Source organism: Cydia pomonella, chromosome 23 (assembly GCF_033807575.1).
Source record: "Cydia pomonella isolate Wapato2018A chromosome 23, ilCydPomo1, whole genome shotgun sequence".
Classification (NCBI taxonomy): Eukaryota; Metazoa; Arthropoda; class Insecta; order Lepidoptera; family Tortricidae; genus Cydia; species Cydia pomonella.
The window spans coordinates 5,952,959-5,969,667 of record NC_084725.1 but is presented as its reverse complement, the minus strand read 5'-3'; the positions used below and the strand labels follow the sequence as shown (position 1 = coordinate 5,969,667).

At 39.2% G+C, this 16,709-nt stretch overlaps 1 protein-coding gene across 4 annotated transcripts in view; it reads right to left on the bottom strand.

Moving 5' to 3' along the window:
• The window catches only part of LOC133530663 (endothelin-converting enzyme homolog), an 85,412-nt gene that overhangs the window by 4,650 nt on the left and 64,053 nt on the right, over nt 1-16,709 (bottom strand). For all 4 annotated transcript variants that reach the window (XR_009801352.1, XM_061868675.1, XM_061868674.1 and 1 more), the window contains 12 exons: nt 13,468-13,633; nt 12,756-12,965; nt 9,393-9,660; nt 6,265-6,337; nt 5,661-5,981; nt 4,556-4,653; nt 4,005-4,168; nt 3,224-3,406; nt 2,481-2,642; nt 1,420-1,609; nt 667-797; nt 125-267 (listed from right to left, as the gene is read on the bottom strand). Coding sequence is in view for 3 of the 4 variants with exons in the window: in XM_061868675.1 (XP_061724659.1) it covers nt 125-267; nt 667-797; nt 1,420-1,609; nt 2,481-2,642; nt 3,224-3,406; nt 4,005-4,168; nt 4,556-4,653; nt 5,661-5,981; nt 6,265-6,337; nt 9,393-9,660; nt 12,756-12,965; nt 13,468-13,633 (2,109 nt within the window). In the remaining variant the exon portion in view is untranslated. The remainder of the gene's footprint in view (nt 1-124; nt 268-666; nt 798-1,419; nt 1,610-2,480; nt 2,643-3,223; nt 3,407-4,004; nt 4,169-4,555; nt 4,654-5,660; nt 5,982-6,264; nt 6,338-9,392; nt 9,661-12,755; nt 12,966-13,467; nt 13,634-16,709) is intronic.

Here is a 16,709-nt window from a genome sequence, read left to right as displayed (position 1 = left end):
TGAAATTTTCTAAGGAGGTTCAATATTTATATAGATTTTTTTGTCTTTTTGGATAATTGTCAAAATGGTGGGGCTATGGGATTTGCTAACAGAGAACTTAAGGATACTTTTGATAAAAACTAACCTGTGCAAAAGAGATGAAGAACAATTGTCTATGGTTATATTTCAGTCCCGGTAGAGTCAAGTTTACTTTGGCTTCCCTCCTGCTATAGTCCAGGTAGGCATGGAATGACGCTTTCAGGCCTCCATTATCAGCTATATTCTCACCTAGAATTAAAAGGACAATTTAGTCATGAGTGGTTTCACAAAAGTCTGTAGTAAGTACATTTTAGTCAGTAGTCTGGCATTTAGATTTTTATTTTCTTCTACACAGACAGATGGTCATAAGGCCATAACACATGAGTATAATGTTGCATATGATAGACAGGTGTATAGCTAACTCTCTCTCTCTTTAGCCCATCTTTACCCTTTGGGTGTAGGCCTCCTTCATTTTATGTTAATAGTCACAGTTCTGTGCGACCTGGAGCCACTTCTTCCCCGCAGTCCTTTTGATGTCGTCGTCCCAACGTCCCAACGCATCTGGGGTCTAGTTTAAGGATTTTCCTTCCCCATGGTTGCCACTCGATAGCTAACCATTCATGAATATTCATATAGATGGTGTCTTACCCAGGGTCTGCTTCCCATTTAAATGCTGTCCCTCCATAGAATAACTTGAGTATTGCTCCTGGATGCACTTTGCTCTCTTCTTGAAGCGGTTTATGGTAGCATTGTTCCACCATTGGTTCAGGTTTCCAAATCTGCAAAAAATTATAGAAGTGGAATGCAAAAATAAAAATTACTGGGTTCATGACTGCTGCTTCTGAAATGGGACAGTCAACACAGTCCAGGTTTTTAGGGTTCCTACCATCACAAAAAAGCAGCAACCATACTTGCTTTTAAAGCATGTGTTTAGTCATGCCCCATAATGATTCACATTACTCCATAGGGTTGACAACCGTTATAAAACAGTAGTTAAGTCATGCCCATGTAGGGCTTGGAACCGGTTAATTGATGGAACGCGAACTAAAAAATTACGTTCTCTCTCCTAACCGTTAAGAAGAGGGAACGGAATTTTATGGCGCGGGGAACGATATAATACCGGTTTCTCTAGGCTTTCAGAGACTCTCGGTTAAACTCGTCATACGTGAAAGAGATAGCAATATTTATTCGTTGTATCGCACTTCGATATTTTCAATTTAACAGGTTAATTTCGTTCCACAAAAACGGAAGGTGAACTAATTTGGCATGAACCAGTACTTTCGTTCCCGGATGAATGAACGAAACTGGTTTGAAAAATAAAACGGTTTCCGAGCCCTGTGCCCATGATGACTTCCGCAGCTCCGTTCTTATTGTCACCATAGACAGTTGCATGGGACTAACCTGTCATACTCCCGTCCTTGGTCATCGAACGCATGTGTCAACTCGTGCCCCATGACAACTCCCATAGCTCCGTAGTTGACGCTCTTGGGATTGTCGCCGTCGTAGAAAGGCAGTTGTAGAATACCGGCGGGGAATACTATTTGGTTTTTGGTTGGGGTGTAATACGCGTTTACCGTTGATGGGGTCATACCTGAAAATGGTCAATCATCTGGATAGAATCGTCCACATCAGTGGTAGAGCATTGAACAACATTAAACGATTTAGAAAGGCAGTCGTGGACGGGATTGGAGGAAGTGTATGAGTATGTCCAAAAACTGGGTAAAAAGGTTACTAGAGTCAGACCAAGATAAGTTGGCAAGACAGTGCAAGTGTTTTTTTAAACTTCTATGAAGCTATGACGTTTACTTAACACTTGCACAGACTGTGCTATCAAAATCGTTGCCAAATCAGCTTGGTCTGACTCTATAATGACGATTCAGAATAAAATCAATTCTGTGCTGCTAGATTGAAAGTCAAATTGTGTCTTCGGTAAAGTTGTAAAAATGGTGTAGGCTTCCTTAGTCGTTTTGGTTTCTGTGTAGGTAACTAGATGTGGATTTTTAATATTGCCTACGCCTCATACAATTGAACTCGAGATATCTCTGTAAATTTCTAAGACATTTCTAAGAAAGTTGGCGTGAAAAAGAGTTGGCCAGAAGATGCAAACATTACGAGAAGTATCTGAGGCTTGTGATAGGCACATCTAACTTTTAACTCCGTTACTGCGGTCGCCTTGTACATGTTGTACATTCAAGGCGGCGAACCAACGGTGGCAGCATGGTTCCATTTTTATCACTTGTCACTATGCGCGTCACTTTCACGCTTACATACTTGTTAGAACGTGACAAGCATGGTGACAAATGATAAAGCGAGCAGTTAATTGGATAGAGGTGGAGAGAGGCCAAAAGTGTTTCTGAAGATAGAAAGGTAGGATAGGAAAGGAAAGATAGTGCTATAAAGACCTTCTGCCCTTCTTTTACACCCCGTATTGAGACAAACTACATTCTTGCTAATGAACTCACCCCATTTGGTCCTATTGACTGGCTGATCCAATTTCTTCAAGTCGTTTTTCAAGCTGAACAGGTTGAAGGCGATGTTGTTTTGGAAGTACTCGTTTGGGTGGATAGTCAGCTCCTCGTATTGTTTGTCTAATTCCTCTTTTTGAAGAATGTAATCGGGGAAACCTGAAAATAAATGTTGGTTCCGGTCTACAATCGAGATTAATATCAGTAATGTAGGACATTCAGAAAGGTCCATGAATGAGAGTGTAACATCTGTTTAGGTACACACAATGGCCACTAACCAAAATGGCTGCTATACGCTACTGGCTGGGACTTTGTCAAGTTTGTCACTTTGTAGACGTATTTGTATTAATAATTCCCGCCATTCCATTTGTTTACACCCAAAATATTCAATTAGACAATTTTTTTACAATTCCATAACCTCGTGGTGTTATTTTTACTGTTAAGAACTACGGTATCGGGAAAGGGTATACCTAAACTTACTTTTGACAAGTCATTTACCTTTGACCTGCCTATATACCTATAGCTGAACTTCTAAAAGCCATTTAATTGGAACATGCGCAAATACCTATCATATTCTTTCTAGCATCCGCTTTCGTCTCAGCAGCTTTCCTTGTCTCCATGTCCATCCAGTCCAAGTTCTTGAGGTTGATCTTGAACGCGTTCCTTCTGTTGTCGATCACCAGCTCCCCCTGCGTCTTGGCCATAGAAAACTATATTATAACCTAGTTCAATATTAATACCTATCATATCCGTAATAGCATCGGCTTTCCTCTCAGCAGCTTTCATCGTCTCCGTGTCCATCCAGTCCAAGTTCTTGAGGTTGTCCTTGAACGCGCTCCTTATGTTGTCGATCATCAGCTCCCCCTGCGTCTTGGCTTCGCCGTGGAACACTTCCCTGACGAACATGGCGCCGACTGCGAATCCTGGAATAGGGGGAATTGAAGTTTGGTTAATGCTGATTGCTGACTCAGCTTCCTCGCGATGTCCCGGTATTTTGCCACGGCTTATGGGAGCCTGGGGCCCGCTTGGCAACTAATCCCAAGAATTGGGGTAGGCACTAATAGTTTTTTCGAAAGCGAATGCCATCTGACCTTCCAACCCAGAGGGTAAACTAGGCATTTTTGGTATTAGTTTGGTTTCCTTCACCGAAAAGCGACGAAACTGCAGGAATGCTCGAGAAAAAAAATTGGATTGACTTAGTCGAGCGAAGATACAATTGGTTGAAAGGTAAATGTAATTTAGAATAGCCAGTAAGAGCGATGTGACTTTTATGGCTGATGGCAAGGCGTCTATAGAACTCGATTAACGTCGGTTTACCAAATTTAAGAAAAATGAGCACCTTGTTCTACAATAAGTAGCTTCGGCTTGCTCAACGGGTATGTTTGACGCCCCACCAATATAGGCTATAGACGGGTGATACCCTAATGGTACTAGACATCCTTATTTTTGAATTTTAAGTTGTATTATGGTATATGCGCTTCGCCGAAGGGTTCGTCTTGTTAAAACAAAACACAAACTCACCAAGAGCATTATTAGTGTCCGTAACACAATATCTCCAAGACTCCTCCGTGCCTTCAGAGCCGTACAATGCCTTGCGTAGAATTTTGGTCGCATCTCTGAAAGATTTAGACAGGTACGTCGAGAGCGAGCGAGACACTTGCCAGATGAGGTAGTTCTTCAGGATCCTGTGGGAATAATCGAAATGAATACTAAAATTTCCTACAAAACTTGGCACTTTATCTACCAGTTAAATTTATTTGAAGATTGTGTAACACCAACGATGACTATTCGTCAGATAAGTAGCAAGTAGCTTATTCACTACTTTACTTGGACATTGTGAAACAGGCCTTAGTATAGGGAATACATAATTTAAAATAAATTCATCTATAGTAAAAAAATACTGTTCTGAAAATTATATTCAGTGGGAAATCGAATTTAAATTAAAACTTATCAACCACATATTTATCTCTTCCTGTGGCCATTAATTTATTATTGCTTGAATATTGTAATAGATATGCGCAATAATGATTATGAACGTACTAGACATGTATAACCAGGCCATAGTGACTTACGTTTTCTTTTCTTTTGATCTAGTGTAATTCTTTATTACTTTGGTGAGGTTCCGGAAATATTCAGGCGCGTACACGATGATTCTTTCATTTTCGGATATCTAAAATGACAATAAGCTAAAACATGGGTTGTAAGCATAATATTTATTATTTTATTAGCACTCCCAAACAAACCCTTAATTTTACCCTATTATAGACCGCGGCCCCGCGGGCCAGGAGCATACTTCGTCAGTCATCGCCTCCCGGCTGATACTTTGTCAGATGATAGTTTAAATTCTGTTTTAAGCTAAAAAAAAACCGTCAGCCGGTTCTATCGCGGTGGAATGGACGTCAGCTGTAAAAAATATGCGCCTCACCACTTTATGTGCGGCAAAGTATGCGTAATGTGTAAATTGCGTAATCCGTTGATGGCTTTTCAGGCGTTTACGCCTGATGAATTACTACATGCAAAGTTTCATGATTTGTTATTGCTATCATAAAAGGTATAGCGCTTATTTTTTACATGTTCATGCGACCAGATGATGTTCTTACCACCGCGATATAACCGGCTGACGATTTTTTTAGTTAACAACAGTAGGTATCTGAACTATCATTTGGCAAAGTATCAAACGGGAGGCGATGACTATTTTTTTTCGTTTTACGTGTTTCGGTGGCTGCCATTCCTCAACCCACCAACGGAGCGGTAGCTGACGTCCACGAGGGTTCATCATACCTAGCCGTTAACCACTACACGAGTTTTCAGCCGGGAGGCGATTGGTCATGGAAATTGTTCCTGGCTCGCGGACACATATCCTACATCCACCCCACACTAGCGTCTTTTGAGCGTCGGCGTCTAGTCAGCGCTATGGAAAATCGCGTCGCTGCGTAGTTGCGCCAACGTCGCGTCAACCAGCAGCCATACAGTTGACAAAACGCCGGCGCCGATGCTCGGGAGACGCTGTGGGGTGCCCTTTTTTGTGCTCCAGGTTTTTGCATATCTGAGTAACAAGTATGATTTCACAACAAATTCTGGCTACGTAATCTCTTTTTATCTTTAATAACGTCTGAAAGTGACGATTCCATTGCTTGCATACGTATAACGTCATAGTTTGTAGATATAGATACTCACATTTCTCCCAACTAATTTAAAAGCATCATTAAAGAATGCCGTCCAATTCAGGAAATTCGCTTCCTTCTGCCACTGTTTTAACGTGAACGGATTATACAGGCCCTCTTCATCCCTTCTATCCTCAGAAGGAGTAGTTATCCCAGCCAAAGCCGTCTCGAATTCGATCACCTTACTCATTTGCTCCTTAGCTTTCGTCTCGTTCGCGCCTAAGAGGACGCATACTCTGGTCATGTAGTTGAGGTAGGCTTCGAGAACTTTCGCGTGTGCACTTTTGTTTAGGTAGTAGTCGCGCGTTGGCAAGTTTAGACCGCCTTGGTCCAGCTGAAAAAGGACAGAACATTCTGAGGAATTGCATAAGAATAGAGTCTGTTTGGAAAGAGAATAGTCGTGGAATGTGTTGGGCTCCATACATTCCGCGAATCGTCTCTTTCAGCACAGACTTTAGTATTTAGGAACTTTAGATTCTCCGTTCTCTGGGTGGGATCATCATCATCATCATCTGTAGGTAATTTAGACTAATTGATTCGACATAAGAGTTGTCTTCTATCGAGCCATATCTTGGCTCGTTAGAAGATAGAACGGAACGATAAAATGTTATACTTACAACTATAATATATTTTGATGAATTCCGGTCATCTTCTGTTACCGCCCAATTAAATAATCCACCCAAATTGTACCTAAAATCAAAAATCTCAATAAGCTTCTTAATCATAAGATGATAGATATAACAAGTACTTTTGACTTTGATAATATTCAAAGCTTCGAAAATGTTGAATCGGGGGGTAAAATTTGTCTCTCCCATCAGAGGCGTAGCGAGGGGGGGGCTAGGGGGGCCATAGCCCCGGGCGGCACATGAGAGGGGGCGGCAAAATACGGTATAAAAAAAAACATAAAATTAAGATATCCATATTTTCAAATCGTGCCACTAAACGAACCAATGCACCGCGGGAGCGCACGGCGGTCAATCGCTGCCGGAGTGCTTACACCGCCGAGCATACACGATTGTTCGCTGGGCTACAACCGCGAAAATCGAAGTTCGTCAATTGCGGGCATTTTTCTCTGTACTCTAATTACGTCTTACGAGTAGTGAGAGTAAAAGAGAATGATACCCGCAATTTGCGAATTTCGGTTTTTGCGGTAGTATTTGATTTGGTTTGATTTTTTTGGTATTTAATTTCATAGTTAGTATTTTCCTCGCATTGGTGTGGTGAAAAATGTTGTGTTTACTCGGAGGCAAAGTCTGTTTAACCTTGAAACCCTCGCAACGGTCACCATAGTCATTACACTGCTCGAACTTCAATTTTTGAATCTTTCGCTTGCTTGGGTATCAATATTAGTACGAGTGGTTAAACAACAACGTTGCCCCCTTGTAAAGCAAATAACTATCACCTACATTCGCTGTAATGTTTTTTTTTTACCAAGATGTAAAAATAAATAACGTGTCGTGTGCAAATACACACACATTTTTGTCGAATTTGATCAAAACTCCATATGACGTCAGAAATACGTGGTTAAAGTCTGTCGGGTTACTCGTTCCCACAGTGTATTAAAAAAACCGGCCAAGAGCATGTCGGGCCACGCTCAGTGTAGGGTTTCGTAGTTACTCTTCCGTCACAATAAGCTAAACTGGAGCTTAAAGTATAGTAAATTGTTAACCAAGGGATGAAACGGTACCTTTCACCCGAGTTAAACAAATAGGCAAATTTACATAATCAGTATCTAATTAAAGTAAGTCTTTTTACTATGAAGGGAAAACTTTTTGCGATAACTCAAAAACAGCTAAACTGATCATGTCCGCTATAGTTTTAATTTAATGTCTTTCTTAAGCTCTACTTCCACGATTTTTTTCATATTTTTTGGACCTATGGTTCAAAAGTTAGAGGGGGGGGGCACATTTTTTTTTCTTTCGGAGCGATTATCTCCGAATATATTCACTTTATCAAAAAATGTTTCTTGAAAACCCCTATTAGTTTTGAAAGACCTTTCCAACGATACCCCACACTCTAGGGTTGAAGCGAAAAAAAAAATTCACGCCCACTTTACGTGTAGGGGAGGTACCCTAAAAAAAATCAAATTTTTAGATTTTATTGTACGACTTTGTCGGCTTTATTGATTTATATATCCATGCCAAATTTCAGCTTTCTAGCACTAACGACCGCGGAGCAAAGCCTCGGACAGACAGACAGACAGACAGACAGACGGACATGGCGAAACTATAAGGGTTCCGTTTTATGCCATTTGGCTACGGAACCCTAAAAATTAGTAAATTATGTTAAATTGTATTTCTTTATTTAAAAGATGTAAATATGCAATATTTTCTCCGTGATTACTTCAGATGAGATTTTTCTTCTTTTTTCATGCTTTTATGAGCCAGATTTTCAGTAGTCGAGTTTTGGTTTTTCAACATATTTTTGTATTTTACCACTTTTACCCAACTTTGTCTAGTCAGGTCATAAGTTATGTCACAAAGGTTTTGACTGATAATATGTAATACAAAGTTTTTGATAAAAAAAGTTAGCCATGATTTGAAAGCTTGTTTTATATGATCAAAACGTATTATAATTGTTTTAAAATTTAGATCGCGCCTTTATTTACTACTTGTTTACTTTGGGATTGTTGTTAGACGCGAATACGCGGCTGGATTGTGAAAAAATATACTTCACAAAAGGGAGTAAAAATCAGTGTCACATAAATAAAATAGGTACAATTGTTTATTTATATGAACCTACTTTATTATAACGCTATTTCATCACCAGCATTTAGTTCTTCGACAAGTTTATACTTCAGCTAATACCTTCATACTTAGGGTAGGTACTTTTCAGTAACATGGCTTATTTTTGACTGCCATTCAACGAGTAGGTTTGGTAAAACATGTACAGTTGCAATTTTGCCAGTCCAATACACATGATTTAAGTATCTAAGGAAAGATAAAAGACCCAACATTTGTTTTATGTACGATTCAACCATGTAAAACAGAAAAAATAATAAATAGGGATCAAAATCACCTTAAAGAGGCCGCGTATTTTTTTCATGATTTTTTATACATTTGCGCTTACTTGTAAAGCATGCTGTGTTGTTTTGAATCTCGTGCTAATTTTTAAGCCATCATATGCAATTGTATGTTTTTCATGATATTGTACGATATCTGTTTAGTGTACCTAATAAAGTAAAATAATAAATTTAAACCATTTCCTTCGAAAATTAAATAGAATAAACTGTAAAAACTGTACCTATAACTTTTTTATCAGTAAAAATCTTTGTGACTGAACTTATGACTTGTCTAAGTGATGTTGGTCGTAAATTGGGGCGGCAAATTTCTGATCGGCCCCGGGCGGCAAACACATACGCTACGCCGCTGTCTCCCATAGGTCACAGGTCTAACAATATTGAAAAGATTAAAGCCGGATTGGCACTCCCCGGTGGATGACATTCCACGAGTTGACACCCATTTGCTACCACTGGAGACAACAAAGATTATTTTTTTCAGTAATGTTGTTTCAACTAGTGGGAATAATAATTTATTGGCATTCACGGTAAATTCGCTAGGTCCGGATTCGAAGAGACTTTAGGAACCCCTGCTGTAGAATGAACGTGATGCTGTACGCAGCTTCAAAGATCTCATGAAAAAGAAACAGTTTTCTCTTTTCCGTGATGGCATCAGTGAAGCATAGTGACAAATGAGACACTTGTTACCATGTCATGAAGTGAACTTAGGCTTAATGATAGACTTACTTATTCTGTATATTTTGCAGAAGCTCTTGCAGGTCGAAGTCCTTAATAGTATCTTTGGTAGCGTTGCTTAAAATAGTATTATTATTGGTACTGTTGGTCAAAGAATTGTTATTATTGTCCAGCAAGTGCCAGCCTCCCAGTTTATTGATCACGTCCACTAGAGGTTTCTCCGCTAGTTTCTCTATGGTCTCATTCGTGTCTATGCACGCATCGTAGTACACTCTAGCTTTGTACTCTCCCCCGTTTTTGTCAGAAATGTTCACACTTTCTGAAAAAGTTAATGAAGATACATGAATAAGTTCAGAAGCGACAAAACATACGAGTATCATGGGTCAATAATCTATTCTCAAACGTTTGCTCTACGTTCAATAGGGATATAAACAGACTGAGGACCTACCGCGAAAATCAAAAATTAAAATTTTGTTGGTAAAAATGCAAGAGTGATAAAGAGGCAGATAACGAAATATGGATTTTCGCGGTAGGCCGTCAATCTGTTTATTCATTTCTACATTATCTAAGATGTTTACCTATTACCTAGTAAAGTCTAGAATTATAGCTCATTATGGACCCGGATATGTCCTTAAATTACGTCCAAAAGAGAGGTGCCCATGCACTGTGAGTGTCATCTCGCTTTGTGTGGTAGGGCACAGCACAGCGGATGTCATTCCAGATCTAGACCAGAGCCCAACTGGGAAGCACCTCCACCTTACAGAAAACCGCAGTCAAAATAACACTAAACCCTGCTTAAGTGTTGTGTTCCTGCCGGTGAATAAGGTTGCCAGAGCTCAACGAGAGTGCGGAGTATTAGGGTCGGCAACGCGCATGTAACTCCTCTGGAGTTGCAGGCATACATAGGCTACGGAGACTGCTTATCATCAGGCGGGCCGTATGCTTGTGTGCCACCGACGTAGTATAAAGAAAGCTGGGAAAACTGAAAACTGTCGGTGAAAATGCCGTATAATCTTGATTATCAGATTACAAATTTGGAGCATAATTTTTCATTTCCATTTAATAATTTCTGTCTTGATAAAAGAAAATCCGCATACGTAAGTGGCAACAAAAATAGACGAAATCATACAAAGAAGCAACAAGCAGCCATATTTGGCTAAACTATACAAATAATAAGATTGAGAGAACCATCGTTCACACTGTTGATAGATAAACCTTATTGCAAACAGGTAAGGTCCATCGATAGTTATTTAAAAGTGTTGCTGTTAGTAAATAAGAAACGCAAATTTCATGTGTTGTGAGAAACTGGTAAGAAGGACTGAAAATTTACAATGAGGCGATAATTCGGTGGATGTATATAATAAGTGGCTGTAAAGTGGAGAGGAACAAAACGTTAAGTGTACAGTCGGAGCAAAAAAGATAACTCAAATGTAATAGACGCTTATAATATAAATAAGAAAACATGAACAGAGAATATAAACAAAGGTACAGATAAGTTTTTGCAGGACACGACCCTATAGTCAATTGAAAATAACTTTGGATAAGAAAAGTCAAACGGAACCTACTCGTAAACCATGTTAACCTAGTAGTGGATAAAAAATATTGTAATAGTAGGACAAGATGTTTTTGTATATTTTTTCCTGGCCTTTGCCCCTGATCAAAACAAATAGGTAAAAAATAAATTTTGCGACTGCCTTCTCAATCGTTTTTAAGGAATTTATTACAGGCCTACACATAGTTATTATGATTTTGACTGTACAAGTTATGGCCGTGTACAGGTACTTAGTAAGTAAATGTCCAAATATTTAACATTTCAATACAGACGTTTTATAAGGCATTATTTCGCGTTAACCAAATGGTTAGAGCACTTTGTTTTGGTAGAAAAACAAGATTCGCAACATATCAGAACAGAACAGAATGCTAATTCAATGTAAGGTTATGTCAACCAGAAATCGGGAAAACCTGTGTCTAGTTTAAAAGTGGACTTGTTAAGTTTTTAAATAGAGGAATTTCCGTGTATACTTAAAACGTCAATAAAACCGGATTTTTCGTTTATGTTATTAGAGATCAAGATTATTTCCGGGTACTTAATTAAAGAAATTGAGGAAAATATTAAAAGGAAAAATGGAACTAGTAGCCGTAGTGAGCATTGAGTAAGCAATCTTAGAAAAGTGTTTCTGGGGACACGTCTTCATTTTATTTTTCCGAAGACAATGAAACGACTGTTGCCAAATCTAACATGTACAACTATGCTAACCTAAGCTCTGATTTATTTCAAAACTGCAAATCAAACGTGTGCCTAAACATTCAATCTCAATTCTTTCCTCGTACAAGAATTTACTCCATAAATAGTTAGACAATAGTCTCTATCATCAATGTCATCTCTGACCTTTTCCTTATTGTTATATTGTTGCAACTAGACACAATAGCGCAAGATCTGCTTATGGAATATGACTTAGATTAACACGCGGGTTGATGACATGGAACAAAGATAGATTCCTCGTAGAACTGAAAGCCATTAGGATAGAAAGGTTCTTAAGTGCCGGGAGACGCAGAATGGAAAGAACTTTCACAACCTAGGTTCGCAGGAAACCAATGAGAAAACACTGACATTATTCGGGGATGAGCAGAGTGCCCAAATGCCCATAGAGAGATGCTGCGATAAAAAGGTTTTCAAGTAGTGGTCACATATCTGATGATGTAGTGTGAAAAGCCCCAACTTAGTGGACTAGATGTAATCACAGAAAACTGAAAGCGGTTATAGCCGAGTTAAGCGAGAGATAAGCTTGAGATAATGGTCTCAAGTAGTTCCAGAAGATGCAGTGTGAGAAGACTTTCTACAACCCTGATTTTTTGATTCATTGAACCGCTGAAATAGCGCAGAGATCATTAAGGCAAAAGGTGGAGTAAATTTGACTGGACTGAATTGGATTGACTAACTGCCAAGTCATGTGGCTCAGCGACCCAAAAAGGGTAATGGCCTCTGAAACGAGAGCACGCCATTTTACCCGATCCTGCGTTGTTTCCTGCCAATTATCTGCTTTAAGTTGCTCGCAGATCCGCTTCCACACTGTCTCCTCAGCGGTATCTGGGCCAACCCACCAGGTCCAGGTGGGCTACCCGTCAGTCTTCCCAAGTACGCCCTCTTAGAAGCCCGAGCCTCTCTCATTCTTAATAGATACCAACCAACCAACCAACCAACGAAGTCTGTGGGATTTCGTTTCGCCGATGATATTGGTAGAGGCCCACCAATTGATAGATGCTCTCCTCAAAGTGGACTGTAGATATACCTAATCAAGTTCACAAACCACTGAGACGCACACAGTGAAAATTATGGGGGAAATCTTTGCTCTGCAGAAATAGCAGCAAGATCTTTGCAAGCGAGCGATAGAAAAAAAATTAAACCTCACTCACCTAAAGCAGATCGTATGATGAGCTGATTCTGAAGCTCGATCTTGCTAAAGATGCCCCACTGCGACTTGCCCTCTGGGATGGGATTGTTCCTCATCCAGCCCCCACAAGCGAACTCGTAGAAGTCCTCGCAGGGGTTCTGGGTCTCGTCGAGAGCCCTGATGACCTCGCTGGCTGTGTAAATGCAGGAGCTGGAGAGGCAGACGCTGCTGTCTGGAATAATAAAAGTTCCGTTTAGTTGAACACAGTCAACTATTTTAATGAACTTTCGAAGTTTCGACTTATCATGAAGAATTTAGAATCATAATCGACATAATCATTTGTTACGAGTAGTTTTACCGTTTTTATTCAGTTTAGTTTTAGAATTAGACCGAAGCTTAGTTTTACCGTTTTTATCAGTTTTAGAATTTGATCGAAGCTTAGTTTTACCGTTTTATTCAGTTTAGTTTTAGAATTTGATCGAAGCTTAGAGTCACATCATTTCGATATTCGATCAAAATTTCCCAAACATAAAAAAAAATTAGCATACCTACGTTAAACACACCTTTCTTATTAATAATTACTGTGTTAACTGGATGGTGGTCAAGCCTCAGGTCCGGCTTAAGTTTTTGGTACCATTATGGTTAGTAGAACGGACAGCTGTCCCTGTATGTACCTATGGCCCCTCATGGCTAAAAGTCACCAAATGCCAACGTCAGCATTTAATTATAATTACCTTTAGGTTCAGGCTGGTAGCATGGCGGCACGGGAAGGTACGTGGGACCCCGCATGGCTAACAGCAGACATGTAGTCAGCAAAACTGCCAACGTCAGCAAAGCTGTCAGCACTAGTAGCGCTCGCTCCAGCCGCGACCGCTGGTGCCATCCTATGAACGATACGCCCTGGAAAGAAATATGACATCTTTAGATATTGTTTTGTTCTCAAATAAGACCAGAAAAAGAAGGAATTGTTGATATTTGGGAAATTACTATCGCCTCTGTAATTTCGGATATATTAAGCAATTTCTAGTATTTTACATCATGCAAGATTTACCCCCTTATTCATAAAACTTGACAAATCTCCGTTGAAATTTGTCCTTTTCTATTAAAGACAAATGTCAAAATGACGGACAAGGACAAACTGTTGTCATTATGGCTTGCTAGACTTGCCAAACGTTTAATTATTAATAACGCCATTAGAGAATAGTTCATGTGAGGTTCTTCTTAATCATTATTTGACACTGATTCTTAAGATGCTTTTAATTTCCTAATCTACGTCTCGTCATTTAATCGTTAGTTATTTTTGTAATTCTGGAGTTAAGCATAAAGATCAACGGGTGGCCGCTCGGCTGGTCGGCCCAGGTACCACTGCGGAAGCGGATCTGCGTCAGCTTCAAACCGATTATAGTAATATGTAGATGGTGGAAACTTGGAAAGTGATTACATTCATGTTATTACGTTAAATGCCTGTATGGACCAAACGTACATCGAATACAAGGGCTTTCAAAACAACCTATATCGGCTATATCCATGCATAACAACCATTTTATCACAGTCTCGCCAAGAACACCTTAGCACATTCACTTTGACATTTTAACAAATATTTATATTGATAAGATAAGGGAAGCATACGCTTATAAGCTTACAAAGCACACTCAGTTAGCCGTGCAAACAAAAATAGCTTCCCATTTTGATAAACATTGCAGAAATAGCTACTCAGTCTGCAAACACATTTACAACACGTGAGAGTGAAAACACACGGGACCAACACCACGGTGTGTACTGCTCTGGTGGAAATTAAAATATGAATTTTCAAATAATGGCTGGGTAACTTTTAGGTGGAACAACTTTTAAACGAAGCTTAGGGCCGCTGCGTAAGGTCAAAGAAGCATCATACATAATTATTTAGATAGTATATTTGGATAATATACCTTACATAATTTAATTACATATTTTCGATTTCACGGCCGCCATTTTGTATTTCATACATATAAACTCTAACCCTTATTGGATGATAAAGATTCTAACAAAATTTATAGAACTCTCGATCAAAAAAACCCACGAATCAAGAGAATAGACTAGGCCGTCTAACTAGAAGAAATAGATGCAATCTGCACTTTTTGCATTTTTGGTCCGATCACGTTAACCATCAACATTTGAGGATTCATGCGGTCTTTAAATTCGATCCCTTTTTTAAAAAACCAGGGATATCTTGATATCCCAATTTTTAGACTCAATGGCCTAAGTTTCTTCGGTTCTCTCACTTTTCACGGGCCGGATTGTATGGCATTTGGTTCTCCCTTCTTTTTCACGGGTCAAGAATAAACAGTATCCGACGTTACCGTCCGTTTTATTTCACCCTATTCACTGCATTTATACGCATAAGTGTATTTCATGCCCCGTTTGCGATCGTCATAAAAGACCTTCTGAGTGCTCGCAGCCGTGAAATCTTTACAGGGCACGCGCTGATTTTGTTGCCCACGACCGAAGAGGGTAACAAGCGGATAGGTATGGGCATCTGATAATGTATTACGTTGGTTTCACGGGTGATAGGACTATGATGTTTAATCTATGATATTATTGGTGTATAGTGAACACCTCGAATACCGATTCATTTTTCAACGAGTTTGTGAAGGTATTAAAGTGGTTTCAAAAAAGTGAGATGTTATTTTTTATTTCTACATTTTTGAGACGATTGTGTTAAAATAAAATATTCAAGTGTAAGTGTGTATTTCACTTGTAGCGTTAGGTGTCTAGGGCAGAGGCGAGCAATAAGGCCTTGGCTACAAATTATACAGCAGTGGTTTATTGGACTTAAATCACGTGGGTCGTTGTCCTACTGTGGTGGTGGCACTTGGATCGGTGTGTAGCTGGGCGTTCCTGGCGTAGTGGCAACCTGGCGATAGCGCCGGGCAGCGAGAGAAGGGCAGGCGTGGACGTTGAATTAGCCCGTAGGGTATTTGTATTACTACTTTTAGAATTTTTATCATGGATAGGTAATAAGTTTATAATGTTTATTATCGTGGTATTAGGAATAGAAAAGCGACGCGAACTGTTCCACGTGCCTTCAAGCCACTGATTAATAAATAATGTGGCTTACACATTCCTGTTATAGTGTGCATAGCTTGAATGACACATTCCTGATGCTTGATCAAATATCATTTACTTAGGGTTGCTTGCATCTAAAGCGTTCACTTCACAAAAACAGGACTGATTACTACCACTTATCATGTTGATCAGTTCTGTTTTTGTGTGTTTGGTTGGTGCAACTGCTCCTTATTAGACAACGAGAGCGGCAATCACGATGAAACGGTCTACATACAACGTACCCTGTTTTATTTTTATTTTTAGGAAAAGGTAAGCATTTGACCACAATCTCACCTGATGGAAAGTGCCAATACAGTCTAGGATACGAGTAGAACATGCTTACCTTAAATATGTGTATTCACTCTCGATTTAAAAAGATCCATGTTAAGCAAAGTTAATTTGAAATAGAGGTGGATTGTCAAAGAAAATTTTGTAACCATCACAGTAACTCCATCTTTAGACACATGATTAGAACGCCATTTGACTTTGATCCTTATTCTGAAATTGTTACAAATCCTTTGTGAGCTGATAAATAAACATTTTTATTATTATTTTTATTATTATTATTTATTATTCTATCACTGATATGTGTTAAATTAGTTAATAGCGCCACTTTCTGCTATTTAAAAAACTAAACACATATCAGTGAAAGAAAATGGCGTTCTAAAAGTTTTAATCATGTGTCGAAAGATGGCAGTAAATTTACTGTGGCTACAGAATATTCTTTGATAATCTACCTCTATTTCAAATTCTCTTTGATATAAGTTTGGAAGAGAACGTTATTTTAAAACTTACGCAGACAAAGTCGCAGGCACTTGCTAGTTTACGAAATCTGCTCCATTAATAATTAGTTCCGGGACGCTAATTAACCCTTTACCAGGCCAAGGGATAT